The sequence below is a fragment of the Cynocephalus volans genome, chromosome 12 (genome assembly GCF_027409185.1).
Source record: "Cynocephalus volans isolate mCynVol1 chromosome 12, mCynVol1.pri, whole genome shotgun sequence".
NCBI lineage: Eukaryota > Metazoa > Chordata > Mammalia > Dermoptera > Cynocephalidae > Cynocephalus > Cynocephalus volans.
This window is the reverse complement of record NC_084471.1, coordinates 107,523,875-107,538,761: the sequence shown is the minus strand read 5'-3', so window position 1 is coordinate 107,538,761 and position 14,887 is coordinate 107,523,875. Positions and strand designations below refer to the sequence as shown.

Here is a 14,887-nt window from a genome sequence, read left to right as displayed (position 1 = left end):
TGCACACCTGCATGTCTGGTCACCAGCTGTGGCTCACCTGAGAGGTTGTGAGGTGCTTGCCTAGGGACTGCACACCAGCTCTGGCCTGGGCAAACCACCCAATTTCTCTGCTTTCTGGTGGATTGCAACAGTAGTGAGAAGGAGGTGGCCACCCTTCAAATTTGACCTTCTTGGATAATCTCCCTTAGCCCTAGGGTACCATATTGAGTTCTCTTACATCTTATACTTTTTTTTCCATCTCCTTTTGTGTAGTTAAACTTTTATTATAGCTTGATATTCTTCAAAATTTCCCTGTTTATTTATTTTTTATTATTATTTTTTAAATGACCAGTAAGGGGATCTTAACCCTTGACTTGGTGTTGTCAGCACCATGCTCACCCAGTGAGCTAACCGGCCATCCCTATATGGGATCCGAACCCGCGGCCTTGGTGTTATCAGCACCACACTCTCCCGAGTGAGCCACAGGCCAGCCCAAAATTTCCCTGTTTAAATCAGTGTGTGGTTTCTGTCTTCTGATGGAACCCAGACTGATACACTTAATAAACATCAAATTATATGTCAAGCAGTGTTCTAGACATGAACAAGACAGACAAGGTATTTGCTTTTATGGAACTTATATTCTACAGAAGTTGTTAGTTAAGACCTAACTCACAAGATAAATTCAGTCATGCAAAACTTGGAGGCGGAATATTTCAAGCACAAGGGGACAAGTGGAAAACCTAAGTGATAATGAACTTAATGCATATAAACTAGAAAAACCACTGTGGCTTGACTTCAGCAAGCAAGGAGAGTAACGAGGTGAGGTCGAAGAGGCAAGCCTTTTAGACAGGGTAACTGACTTACAGTCAGGGCAGTTTTGAGAACGAATGATAGCAGTTTACTAAAAATTACACCAGGGTAATAGGACTGAATTGGGACGTTGGTCAGCAGGTCTATTGGCCATGGTAAAGGAGTCTGAATATTATTTTAAGTGATAAGATGTAATTGGAAGGAGGCTTTAATCAGGACAGTGACAGGATCTGATTCTGAAAGATCACTCTGGTTATGTGGAGAGTGAATTATAAGGAAGCAAAGGTGGGGAAAGGGAGCTAAGGCAATTAATTATGGAGAAAATGGTGTACTCATTGAGGCTCCTTTGGGACAGTCAGGGGTCCTTTCAGTCCCTCTTACAGTTACCACAGTGTAAGGAATATGTTTGGAATTGTAAGACCCGTGCACTAAGCACAAATCCCACACGTCGGGTGGCTCGCTTCACAAAGACCACAAGACAAGAGAGACACTGCAATCAGGCATGAGGAATTTTATTTTCCAGCAAGCTGGGGCGCTTTGCCTTTCGGAAAAGCAACCCAGAGCTCTTTGATATTAGAGTTTTTATACACTTCCCTTGGACAGAGGCTTTCATGACAGGATCAGCTGTTAATTAGCTGAAGCGCCTTAAGATTTATGGTCTGGCTCAACAGGCTAGCACCCCGATAAGGGACAGGCACATTTTTTTCAATCTTCCCTGGGCTCTGCCAGGTGTCCTGAAGATAAGAGGGCTGGTTAGTTATTGGGACTGGTTCTGGCTGCCTTGACCTCTGCCTGACCTCTTAAAGGCTGCTTCACTTAAAATACCTTTAGATATGTTTCCCCATTTTTAGTAAGTGCTTACAGGAACAATTTGTGCAGGTTAAAGTTATACAGGCAAATAGTGTAGGTTAAAGTTACACTTTTCTATTACAGAATAAGGAAGGCATTACAGAGCTTAGCCTGGGCTAGGTAAAAAAATTAAAAAGGTAGCCATTCGAATGAGTTTAATACATGAATGAAGTGTCAGAACTTACAAATGAAGGCATGTAGGTGTGAGTGAACATGTTCTATATAAATAGGAGCTAAGAAATAAATAGTAAATGAAGGGCTGGCCGGTTAGCTTGCTTGCTTAGAGCGTGATAACACCAAGGTCAAGGGTTTGGATCCCAGTCTGCCAGATGTCAAAAAAAGAAAGAAATGGTAAATCAAATTGAAAGGGTAGCAGGAATCTTGCTCTGAAGGGATTGTCTGATCCACTAATGGGCTTAAGTTTTTTTCTGTAGTTGATTTGATGCTATTAAAGGATTTTAAATAGGATAGTGATATATATATATATATATATATATCATATGGATCCCCTGAGAGCAGTGTAGGATGAATTTTAGAGGGCAAGACCAGAGGAGGAAGGAAGTAGAAAAGAGTAGGAGAGAAAAACAGAAAACAGCTAATTCTCATAGGGGAAAGAAACAAAATTTATTAATTATGAAAAGTAATGCATGGAGGCTTTTAAATTTAATCCGCACAATAAGCAAGTATTGTTATTTTCAAATGAGTGAGACTCTAAGAATTTATTCAAGGTCATAGCTGGTACAGTCGTCCCTTGGTGTCTGTGGGGGTTTGGTTCCATAACACTCGCCCTACCATCATGTATACCAAAATCCTTGAATGCTCAAGGCCCTGATATAAAATGGTGTAGTGTTTACATATGACCTACACACATCCTCCCATATACTTTAAATCATTTCTAGATTACTTATAATGCCTAATACAATGTAAATGCTATGCAAAGTTGCTATAATGTGTTGTTTTTATTTGTATTATTTCTTATTGTATTATTTTTTGTTTTTCAGAGCAGAACACATGGACAGAGAGAGCTGACAGCACTGAGTAGCCAATCAGAATTTAAAGGTGATTTTATTGTTACAGGAAGGATAATAATAATAATAATAATAATAATAATGATAATAATAATAATAATGAGCCTGTGATGTCATACGTACATTCAGAATTTTTATTTCAAAATAAAAATTAATAGAAAAACCATATGGAAATATTCACAACCTGCTCATTGAGAAATGGGACAACTTGGCTAAAGGGTATCAAATATTCTTCTACCCTATAACCTCTTATTAAACACCTCCCTTTAAGCTTGATTTCCTTATATTTTCATTATTTGTGTAGAGGGTTAGAAACCTTGATTCTCAGTCCCTGGTGGGTCCCTGGTGGTCTACTGGTTAGGATTTGGCACTCTCATTTGATTTTTAGAATAGGATTTGTAGGTAAATGTATGTAGGGGACAAAAGTCCTCGGATAGGAGACAACAGTCTACAGATAGTGTTGCAACAGCCCATTTAGTCAACTCTAATCACTGCTTAGGTATGAGATTGTATACTTTAATGATTTTAGAGCTAACAGGTGGTTGTCATGCCGATCCTGCTAAGAGGTTTTAAGAATTCCTGAAGGGAGAGATGTAAAAAAAAAGTTTTCTAGGAGCAAGCTGTCTGTTGGTGGAAACTTTAGAGATAATTATACTTAGATTTATATCATTTAAGGAGAGGTTATATTTTAGATAGTGATCATAGTTTAACCAACTTAACTTTTCACGTGTACTTTGGAATATCATGTTAATTTTACTGATGTTACTAGTTTCCATTTTTAAGCTGTTCTTAGCCACAGATAACTTTTGTAACACTTCCCATGTCTTTGTGTCCTTTTGTAATGATTGAATCAACTTATTTTTCTTGTGAAACTTGTCTTTACAATAAAAAACAGAAGCTAACTTTGAATCGGGGCTGTACCCAGTTTTATCCTCCTAACAGAGGAGTTGCTGAGGTGCAGTCCCTTTGGACTTCTCATCACATTCATGGTGCTTTGAGTAATCCTTTTTGCGTCTCCCTTACACAAAGAGAAGTGTAACAATTTGGTAAAATTACTTTGCACCTAAAAAATAAATACTTATGCAATAAAACCAGAAGATAAAATAAATAGAACTCAAATTAATTTGCCGTTCAAAGCTGTATGGAAGTAAGGAAGTTGCTCTATTTAATCCCTCTCTCCGCTCCACACTTGTGTCTATCTGCTTCCTGGTAAGTCTGAGTTGGGGGAACTGCGCCCTCTTACTCCCTGTATGCCCTGGTGGGGCAATATTAGAAGCTAAGGGAAGAAGAGCTGTCAAAGTTGTCACATGTCAAGTGGCCAATCCCTCCTGAAATGGAGGTAGGTTCACTTGGTTTCACCTAAACAGAAGAGAATGTCCAAGAAATGAAATACTTTATTTTATTAATTTTTTTAAAAAGATGACTGGTAAGGGGCTCTTAACCCTCGACTTGGTGTTGTAAGCACAACATTCTCCAAAGTGAGCAAACCTGCCATCCCTATATAGGGATCCGAACCTGTGGCCTTGGTGTTATCAGCACCAAACTCTCCCAAATGAGCTATGGGCCGGCCCGAAATGAAATATTTTAAAAACCAGTGAAAATCCAGTCCCAGCACTGGGTTAATCTTAGTGCTCGTGGAGTGTGTGGGATGAGAAAGGAATCAAGTAGCAGCATTCAGAAGCAGTCCTGGTTTCATCCTGATGAGGTCTCTCCCTCATGTAGGGAGAAGTTGCTTTTCCATGCTGGGAGGGAGGTGGAAGGAGGCATGACTTAGACATTGGTGGTGGACTCCTTAACAGGCTGGATGCTGTTCATCTCCATAATGGGGCCTTTCCCAGATCTACTGGTCTCCTGTGCCTGCCCTTCAAAGCCCCGTGTAATGTCCTCAAAAGTCCTGCCACGGGTCTCTGGGACTTTGAAGAAGGTGAAGACCAAGAAGATAACGAGGAAGCCAGTGAAGACAATAAAAACGTAGGCTCCTAAATAGAACTAGTGAAAGGACAGAAAAAAGAAGCACTGAATGAAGATCTGATCATTGACAATTTCCTTCACATCCATTATTCCCAATAGACTTCGAGCTGTAACCCCTTCTGTAGTTAATGAACGGTAGGTTTCTTCAGAGATTCATTTATCATTCCATTGCTAACTTGCTATACTTCTCTAATATTCTCTTTGTGTCATTACTTTTCCTGTTCATTAAAGTTAGGGCTGGCCCATGGCTCACTCAGGAGAGTGCGGTGCTGATAACACCAAGGCCATGGGTTCGGATCCTAGGAAAAAAAAAAATTAGCTGCTTCCAAATACCTATTGAGTATTTCAGGTCTTTTGATTGTTATTTTAAAAATCTGAGTTTCTGAAATAGGAAATGCATTCTAGAAGTCCACTGCAAGTTCCTTTATGTAATAAATCAGCTACAGGTCACGGTATAACAGGACCTATCTGATTTGTTAACATCCTAAACTTAGTGAGCCTTTACAATCATGAAGAAATTAATGCTAATTCAAATTACGTATTGGTTTGGAATCCTCTGAGGCTTATCTGTTTCTTATCTATTCTGTTTCTAGAGCTGGTTGGTTAGCTCAGTTGGTTAGAGCACAGTGCTGACAACACCAAGGTCAAGGGTTTGGATCCCTGTACCAGCCAGTTGCCAAAAACAAGCCAGACAAACAAAACCTAAAGTATCATTCTGTTTCTAGGCAAAGCTATACCTAAATTATCTCAAACTAGTAGTCCTTTAAAAGTTCCCAGTTTATTACCAGCCAGCTGCCAAAACAAACAAAAAGTTCCCAGTTTTGCCCTCCTGTTTCAATCTTTTTTGTTGTCATTTTTTCTACATGCCATTGAAAATGAGGGGGGAAATCTGGTTTAAAGCTCTTGATATCTAATCCTTCACAGCATCAGTAGTAACTACAGTAGCTCCCCCTTATCCGTGAGGGATATGTTCCAAGACCCCCAGTGGGTCTGCCTGAATCCAGACAGTACTGAAACTGAACCCGATTCCTGTCAATCTGAACACACTTGTGTCCACGTCTTTCACTCACACAGTTAATGCCATTCTCATTTTAAGTAAGTGCTTACAGCACTCTGTGGCTGTAACTTCTGCAGTTTGTGGCGCAACAGCAAAACTAGCACGAATTTCTTTCTCCACAATTTTACAGATAGATTTATTCTTATTGTAGATCTTAGTAACCTCAGCATACAATTTTTCTTCTTTCCTTATTAAGTCAAAAAGTTTTTCCTTTTCACTTAAAGGAAGCACTATATGTCTTCTTTCCAGCATATCTGAATTGCCAACATCACTACTCTTGTGCTTTGAGGCCATTATGAGGTAAAGTAAGGGTTACTTAAACACAAGCACTGTGATACCATGACAGTTAATCTGATAACCTAGATGCTACTAAGTGACTAACGGGCGGATAACGTATACAGACAGTGTTGATGTGCTGGACAGAGGGATGACCCATAGGGTGCAGCAGGATGGTGTGAGACTTCATCATGCTACTCAGAACAGTGCCCAATTTAACCATGGGTAACTGAAACTGCAGTAAGCAAAACCACAGATAAAGGGTGACTACTGTATTATTAAGGTGTATCTTAAAGATGCTCGCTAAAGTGCACTGGTTTCAAGATAAGCTAAGTGAGTTTAGTTTTAATTTACTTACTACAGCTGAGGGGAAGAGCAGTCCAACCAAAAAGTTGGAGGTCCAGTTGGAACAACAAGCCACTACCATTGCAGCTGGGTGGGGTCCCGGGCTGAAGAGTTCAGCCACAATAGACCAGGGAATGGGGCCTGGTCCAACTTCAAAGAAAGCCACAAAGATCAAGATAGCTCACCCCATTATATTCACTCTGTAAGAGGAAGGAACACAGCAAAGTTAATAAGACAGCACAATCTAGAATCCAGCTTTCCAGAGATGAGTACTGGGTAAATGGCAAGCTCCTTCTGTCCTGTGATATAACATGGTTACTGGCCTTGGAGTCAAAAGCCTTGGGTATGTATGTATTATGCATGTCATTTTGCACTTAGACCATTTCATCATTGATAAAATAGGATTACCTCAAGAATGAAATAATGTAGGGCTGACTGGCTAGCTCAGTTGGTTAGAGTGTGGTGCTTGATAATACTAACCAGGGTTTCATCTCTGTACTGGCCAGCCACTGAAAATTAAAATAATAAATCTATAAATCAGATAATGTATTTTACAAGCTATAATGTTTTATAAATGTAAAGATTAGAACAGTTCACTTATTTCTGAGGATCTGCCTTTTTTTTTTTTTTAAAGATGACCAGTAAGGGGATCATAACCCTTGACTTGGTGTTGTTAGCACCACGCTCACCCAGTGAGCTAACCGGCCATCGCTATATGGGATCCAAACCTGGGGACTTGGTGTTATCAGCATGCACTCTCCCAAGTGAGCCATGGGCTGGCCCTGATCAGCCTTGTTTTAAAACCCTGGGCATCTTGCTGCTCTCAAATTTGACGTTGTTGATAATCTCCAACGTCAACAACCCAGCCACTGTCACAGAGTGAACTGTAACCTCTCTCCCTCCCCGCCCCTCCCTTTCCTTCATGCACACCTTCTCACCTTTAAGAAGAAACAGTCATGAGGATGGAACAAAAAGCCATCTCTCCAAGGCCTATCATATATAGAGTTCTTCTTCCTGCCCTTTCCACCAGAGAAAGCTAAAAAAAGAAAAATATAACATGAAACTTCTGTTTTTTCTTTCTTAAGAGTATTGTATAGAGCTACTTGAAATCTGTTTTACCAATAGCAGGACACTTCTCTAATTCCAAGTTTAAAGCATTCTTTATAATCTCTTCTATAACTCCTTTCTCAACCACCCCATATTTGCTTGAAGAGTGAAGACTACTTATACCCATCATTCAATGTATCTCTTTTCTCAAAAAGGAATTAAACAAAAAAAGTTTTAAACTAAATGATAGTAGGGATGTCAAAGGACATGCCTCCATAGCAATATCTCTCAGTGTTTTCAATGAATATGTGCCTCTACATATGGGATTTACCTTCTCAAAAAACAACTCTTCAAGTAACTCAAATGTAAGATGGAAACTATGCATGTTTATATATTCTAAAATGAAATTACAGTTGTGCTGTTTGAAACTGAGATTTATAGTGTTATCTTCATTGAAAACTGCTGCTCTGGAGCTAATTAGACTAATTTTAAGAATTCTAATATAGGCTGGCTAGTTAGCTCATTTAGAGCTTTGTGCTGACAACACCAAGGTCAAGGGTTCAGATCCTCTTACTGGCCTGCCGCCAAAAAAAAAATAAAAGATGACATAAAGCTTGTGGGGAAAGATATTTGAACAGTTAAAACTAGTAATGAATACTTATGCTAGTTCTCTTCCTTATAAAAAGGTCTACACATCAAAAACCTAATGTGTTTATATCGCATATGTGTATATATACACATACACACACTATTATATATACTATATATATATATATACACACTATATATACACTATATATATACTATATATATACACTATATATACACACACACTATATATATAGATGTATGTATGTGTATATATAGGTTATATGTGTGTGTGTATGTATAAATGTACACAGGCATACATATATATACACACCTCCAGCAAACTTCTTTTTTTCTCTGGCAGCTGCTCAGTATAGGGATCGAACCTTGGATTTAGGTGTTATCAGCACCATGCTCTAAACAAATGAGTTAACCAGCCAGCCCATCCAGCAAACTTCTTACAATAAAATTACTTTGCTATCTAGTGCCATCATGCTAACTTAAGTTAACCCCTACATCATCTCACCTAAAAGCAGTTCACTCTGCTAGGTAAACACTGTCCAAACTTCTCTCTGCCTTTAAGGGAAATTAGAAAACACTGCTCAAAGGTAGGTTGGACAAGTGACTTCCAAGCCTGCAGTGCATAAGATTTAGTTTTTACAGTTTCCAGGCCCCTTACATATGAGAGATTTGTGATTCAGTAGACTCAGAAATTCCACTTCCTGTAATTCTGTGGCAGCCAGCTTTAGACCATACCCAGTGCAAAACCTGCTCATTGACTGAACTGGGAAACATTTTGGTCCAACAGCAACGGATTTATGCACCATTTCCCAACATGGGAGGAGTCTGTCTTACAGAGTGCTCATCTATTGTTTGTGATTTTCCCCAAGTGATCTTTTTCTGATACTGTTTTGCAGGACCAGGAGTGGAGTGAGGTGCCTTGGGTACATTTGTTAAGGAGGCACTTATTCTCAGGGCTGGGCTGGCACCTAGGTGCCTCACTCTAGTTCCAACCCTGCTGCTCTGCAACGTACTGGGAGTATATTTTAGTAATATAATGTATAATGTATTATGAAGTAACATAACACAATATAATATAACAACATAAATATAATATATAAAATAAAGCATATTTTATATATTATCATTTTCAAATGAGGAAATTGAGACTGCGATCCATCAAAATCACCTGGGAAGGCCTTTTCAAACTATCTTTCCTCTCAAGTTCTGATAAAACAGCCTCTATCTCCTCATGAGAAGCACTGCTACTTTAAATACAAGTATCCTTCTGGTGTGTTAAGCAGGAGAAAAGACCAAGAACCAACTTACTATTTTGAGTTTCAAGTGCATCTTGCAAAATGCTTTGTTACAAAATTATAAAATCACAGTGATCAAAGACTAATGGCAAATCCTCAGGACATGAATCAGGATTTAAAGAGGTGGGACAAGGGTGCTCTTCATATCCGAATATTTTATCCACAAATGGATAGAGTATGTAGGAATACCCTCTCTTCCCACAACCCACGCAGAGGCAGGAAGCTGATATTTGCATAGCCTACAAGGGCTACCTGCCAAATGCTAGCTTCCACTTTGTACGTTGTTTAAACCGTCAAATTCACTATTCTAATTGCAAAATATACATAGACAAAAAAATCAAACAAAAACCAAAACCAAAAAGCCCAAACAGCACTGGAAATTAAAAAAAAAAAATGATCAAAGAGGATTAATGAAAATTAGATAATTGTCATGCCTATATACTGAAAAAAGTCTGGAAGAGGACAAACATTAAACATAAGTTCTAGAACAGGTGACTTAAATTTTTCATTGTACATGCCACTCGCGTTTGCTCTGGTGTTTTGAATGAAATATTGTGGGACACCTTTCACCCAAACGCAGATACTCACAGCATTGATCCCAGAGAGCTGCTGAGAGAGCTGGAGCACGATGGAAATGAGGATGGGCTGTCGGTAGCTCGGGGTTCTAAAGAGCTCCAGCACAGTGACTTGCTTTTCTTGTGACATCCTCGCACTCTCATCTTGCATTTCCTGGATGTCCTGGGACACATCCTGGGTGCCCCACAACCGCTGGAGGACTGGTGAATTGAACAAAGAGGAAAGGATAAAGATAATGTGCTGCCCCCAATTCATTTTTTCTATAAGACTGCTGGGAAGAAGCCACACATACGTAAAATTATTCACCACGATCAAGTGGGATTCATCCCAGGGATGTAAGGTTGGTTCAACATACGCAAATCAATAAATGTGATACACCATATTAATAAAATCAAACACAAGGACCATATGATCATCTCTATAGATGCTGAAAAAGCATGTTCACTATTGGGGAATAGAAATGCTACTGATTTTTGTGTGTTGATTTTGTATCCTGCTACTGTGCTGAAATCATTTATCACCTCCAATAGTTTTTTGTAGAGGCCTTAGGCTGTTCGATATATAGGATCATATCATCTGCAAACACGGACAGTTTGATTTCACCTTTTCCAATCTGGATGCCCTTTACTTCCTTCTCTTCTCTGATTGCTCTGGCTAATACTTCCAACACTATGTTGAATAGGAGTGGTGAGAGTGGGCATCCTTGTCTAGTTCCTGTTCTTAAATGAAAAGCTTTCAGCTTTTCCCCATTCAGGATGATATTGGCACTGGGTTTATCATATATGGCTTTGATTATGTTCAGATACTTTCCGTCCATACCTAACTTATAGAGGGTCTTTGTCATGAATGAGTGTTGCTTTTTCAGCATCTATAGAGATGATCATATGGTCCCTGTGTTTGATTTTATTAATATGGTGTATCACATTTATTGATTTGCGTATGTTGAACCAACCTTGCATCCCTGGGATGAATCCCACTCGATCGTGGTGAATAATTTTACATATGTGTTGCTGTATTCTGTTTGCTAGTATTTTAGTGAGGATTTTTGCATCTATATTCATCAAGGATATCGGCATGTAGTTTTCTTTTTTGGTTATATCTTTACCTGGTTTTGGTATCAGGATGATGTTTGCTTCATAGAATGAGTTTGGGAGATTTGCGTCTGTTTCAATCTTTTGGAATAGTTTGTAAAGAATCTCTTTGAATGTTTGGTAAAATTCTGCTGTGAATCCATCTGGTCCTGGGCTTTTCTTTGTTGGGAGCCTTCTGATAACAGCTTCAATCTCCTTTATTGTTATTGGTCTGCTCAAATTTTCTACGTCTTCGTGGTTCAGTTTTGGGAGCTTGTGTGTGTCCAGAAATCTATCCATTTCCTCCAGATTTTCAAATTTGTTGGTGTATAGTTGTTTATAGTAGTCTCGAATGATTCCTTGTATTTCAGATGAATCAGTTGTAATATCTCCTTTTTTATTTCTAATTTTTGTTATTTGAATCTTCTCTCTTCTTTTTTTTCTTAGCCTTGCTAATGGTTTGTCAATTTTATTTCTCTTTTCAAAGAACCAACTTTTTGATTGATTGATCTTTTGTATTCTTAGTTGGATTTCAATTTCTTTAATTTCTGCTCTGATCTTAATGATTTCTTTCCGCCTGATAACTTTAGGTTTGGACTGTTCTTCTTTTTCTAGATCTTTTAGGTGAAGTGTTAGGTTGTTCACTTGCTATCTTTATATTCTTCTGAGGTGAGCATTTATTTTCTTTTTTAAGTGGTCTGAAAATTTATTTATTTATTTATTTATTTATTTATTGTGGGGGTTTCCTGCCTGCATTTATTTTATTTTTATTTTTATTTTTTTAAAAATTTTATTTTGTCGATATACATTGTGGCTGATTATTGTTGCCCATCACAAAAACCTCCCTCCCTCCTCCCTCCCCCCCCTCCCCCCACCAATGTCCCCTGTGTTTGCTTGTCGTATCAACTTCAAGTAATTGTGGTTGTTATATCGTCTCCCCCTGCCCCCCCGGTTTTTTTTCTGTGTGTCTGTGTGTGTGTGAATTAATATATAAATTTTTAGCTCCCAACAATAAGTGAGAACATGTGGTATTTCTCTTTCTGTGCCTGACTTGTTTCACTTAATATAGTTCTCTCTAGGTCCATCCATGTTGTTGCAAATGGCAGTATTTCATTCTTTTTTATAGCTGAGTAGTATTCCATTGTGTAGATGTACCACATTTTCCGTATCCACTCATCTGATGATGGACATTTGGGCTGGTTCCAACTCTTGGCTATTGCAAAGAGTGCTGCGATGAACATTGGGGAACAGGTATATCTTCGACTTGATGATTTCCATTCCTCTGGGTATATTCCCAGCAGTGGGATAGCTGGGTCGTATGGCAGATCTATCTGCAATTGTTTGAGGAATCTCCATACCATTTTCCATAGAGGCTGCACCATTTTGCAGTCCCACCAACAATGGATGAGAGTTCCTTTTTCTCCGCAAACTCGCCAGCATTTATTGCTCAGTCTTTTGGATTTTAGCCATCCTAACTGGGGTGAGATGGTATTTCAGTGTGGTTTTGATTTGCATTTCCCGGATGCTGAGTGATGTTGACCATTTTTTCATATGTCTGTTGGCCATTTGTATATCTTCCTTAGAGAAATGCCTACTTAGCTCTTTTGCCCATTTTTTAATTGGGTTGCTTGTTTTCTTCTTGTAAAGTCGTTTGTGTTCCTTATATATTCTGGATATTAATCCTTTGTCAGATGTATATTTTGCAAATATTTTCTCCCACTCTGTTGGTTGTCTTTTAATTCTGTTAATTGTTTCTTTTGCTGTGCAGAAGCTTTTTAGTTTGATATAATCCCATTTGTTTATTTTTCCTTTGGTTGCCCGTGCTTTTGGGGTCGTATTCATGAAGTCTGTGTCCAGTCCTATTTCCTGAAGTGTTTCTCCTATGTTGTCTTTAAGAAGTTTTATGGTTTCAGGGTGTATATTTAAATCCTTAATCCATTTTGAGTTGATTTTAGTATATGGATCTAGTTTCATTCTCTTGCATATGGATATTCAATTATCCCAGCACCTTTGCTAAAGAGGCAGTCCCTTCCCCAGTGAATAGGCTTGGTGCCTTTGTCAAAGATCAGATGGCAGTAAGTGTGTGGGTTGATTTCTGGATTCTCTATTCTATTCCATTGATCAGTGTGTCTGTTTTGATGCCAGTACCATACTGTTTTGGTTATTATAGCTTTGTATTATGGCTTAAAGTCAGGTAGTGTTATGCCTTCAGCTTTATTTTTTTTGCTCAGCATTGCTTTGGCTATGCGTGGTCTTTTATTATTCCATATAAATGTCTGAATTGTTCTTTCCATTTCTGAGAAAAATGTCATTGGAATTTTGATGGGGATTGCATTGAATTTGTATATCACTTTGGGTAGTATGGACATTTTCACTATGTTGATTCTTCCAATCCAAGAGCATGGGATATCTTTCCAACTTCTTGTATCCTCTCTAATTTCTCTCAGTAGTGGTTGTAGTTCTCATTATAGAGATTTTTCACCTCCTTGGTTAACTCAATTCCTAAGTATTTTATTTTCTGGGTGGCTACTGTAAATGGGCAGGCTTTCTTGATTTCTTGTTCTGCATGTTCACTATTGGAGAAATGAAATGCTACTGATTTTTGTGTGTTGATTTTGTATCCTGCTACTGTGCTGAAATCATTTATCAATTCCAAAAGTTTTTTTGTAGAGGTTTTAGTCTGTTCGGTATATAGGATCATGTCATCTGCAAACAGGGACAGTTTGACTTCCTCTTTTCCAATCTGGATGCCCTTTATTTCCTTCTCTTCTCTGATTGCTCTGGCTAGTACTTCCAACACTATGTTGAATAGGAGTGGTGAGAGTGGGCATCCTTGTCTAGTTCCTGTTCTTAAAGGAAAAGCTTTCAGCTTTTCCCCATTCAGGATGATATTGGCAGTGGGTTTGTCAGATATGGCTTTAATTATGTTGAGATACTTTCCCTCTATACCTAACTTATAGAGGGTCTTTGTCATGAATGAGTGCTGAATTTTATCAAATGCTTTTTCAGCATCTATAGAGATGATCATATGGTCCTTGTGTTTGACTTTATTAATATGGTGTATCACATTTATTGATTTGCGTATTTTTTTTTTTTTTTAAAGATGACCGGTAAGGGGATCTCAACCCTTGGCTTGGTGTTTTCAGCAAAACGCTCAGCCAGTGAGCAAACCAGCCATCCCTATATAGGATCCGAACCCATGGCCTTGGTGTTATCAGCACCGCACTCTACCGAGGGAGCCACGGGCCGGCCTTGATTTGCGTATGTTGAACCAACCTTGCATCCCTGGGATGAATCCCACTCAATCGTGGTGAATAATTTTACGTATCTGTTGCTGTATTCTGTTTGCTAGTATTTTAGTGAGGATTTTTGCATCTATATTCATCAAGGATATCGGCATGTAGTTTTCTTTTTTGGTTATATCTTTACCTGGTTTTGGTATCAGGATGATGTTTGCTTCATAGAATGAGTTTGGGAGATTTGCATCTGTTTCAATCTTTTGGAATAGTTTGTAAAGAATCGGTGTCAATTCCTCTTTGATCTTTGGTAAAATTCTGCTGTGAATCCATCTGGTCCTGGGCTTTTCTTTGTTGGGAGCCTTCTGATAACAGCTTCAATCTCCTTTATTGTTATTGGTCTGTTCAAATTTTCTACGTCTTCATGGTTCAGTTTTGGGAGCTTGTGTGTTTCCAGAAATCTATCCATTTCCTCCAGATTTTCAAATTTGTTGGCATATAGTTGTTTATAGTAGTCTCGAATGATTCCTTGTATTTCAGATGAATCAGTTGTAATATCGCCTTTTTCATTTCTAATTTTTGTTATTTGAGTCTTCTTTTTTTTGTTAGCCATGCTAATGGTTTGTCAATTTTATTTATCTTTCCAAAAAACCAACTTTCAATTCATTGATCTTTTGTATTGTTTTTTTGATTTCAATTTCATTCAGTTCTGCTCTGATCTTAATGATTTCTTTCCATC

At 38.4% G+C, this 14,887-nt stretch overlaps 1 protein-coding gene across 1 annotated transcript; it reads right to left on the bottom strand.

Annotated features, from left to right (window-relative positions):
- Positions 1-4,243: 4,243 nt before the first annotated feature.
- Positions 4,244-9,971, bottom strand: LOC134391863 (solute carrier family 2, facilitated glucose transporter member 3-like). Its single transcript, XM_063115769.1, has 3 exons — positions 9,830-9,971; positions 6,329-6,495; positions 4,244-4,655 (listed from the first exon to the last, which is right to left on the bottom strand). Exons 1-3 carry the CDS (start codon positions 9,969-9,971, stop codon positions 4,437-4,439), a joined length of 528 nt encoding a protein of 175 aa, XP_062971839.1. The 3' UTR covers positions 4,244-4,436.
- Positions 9,972-14,887: the final 4,916 nt, after the last annotated feature.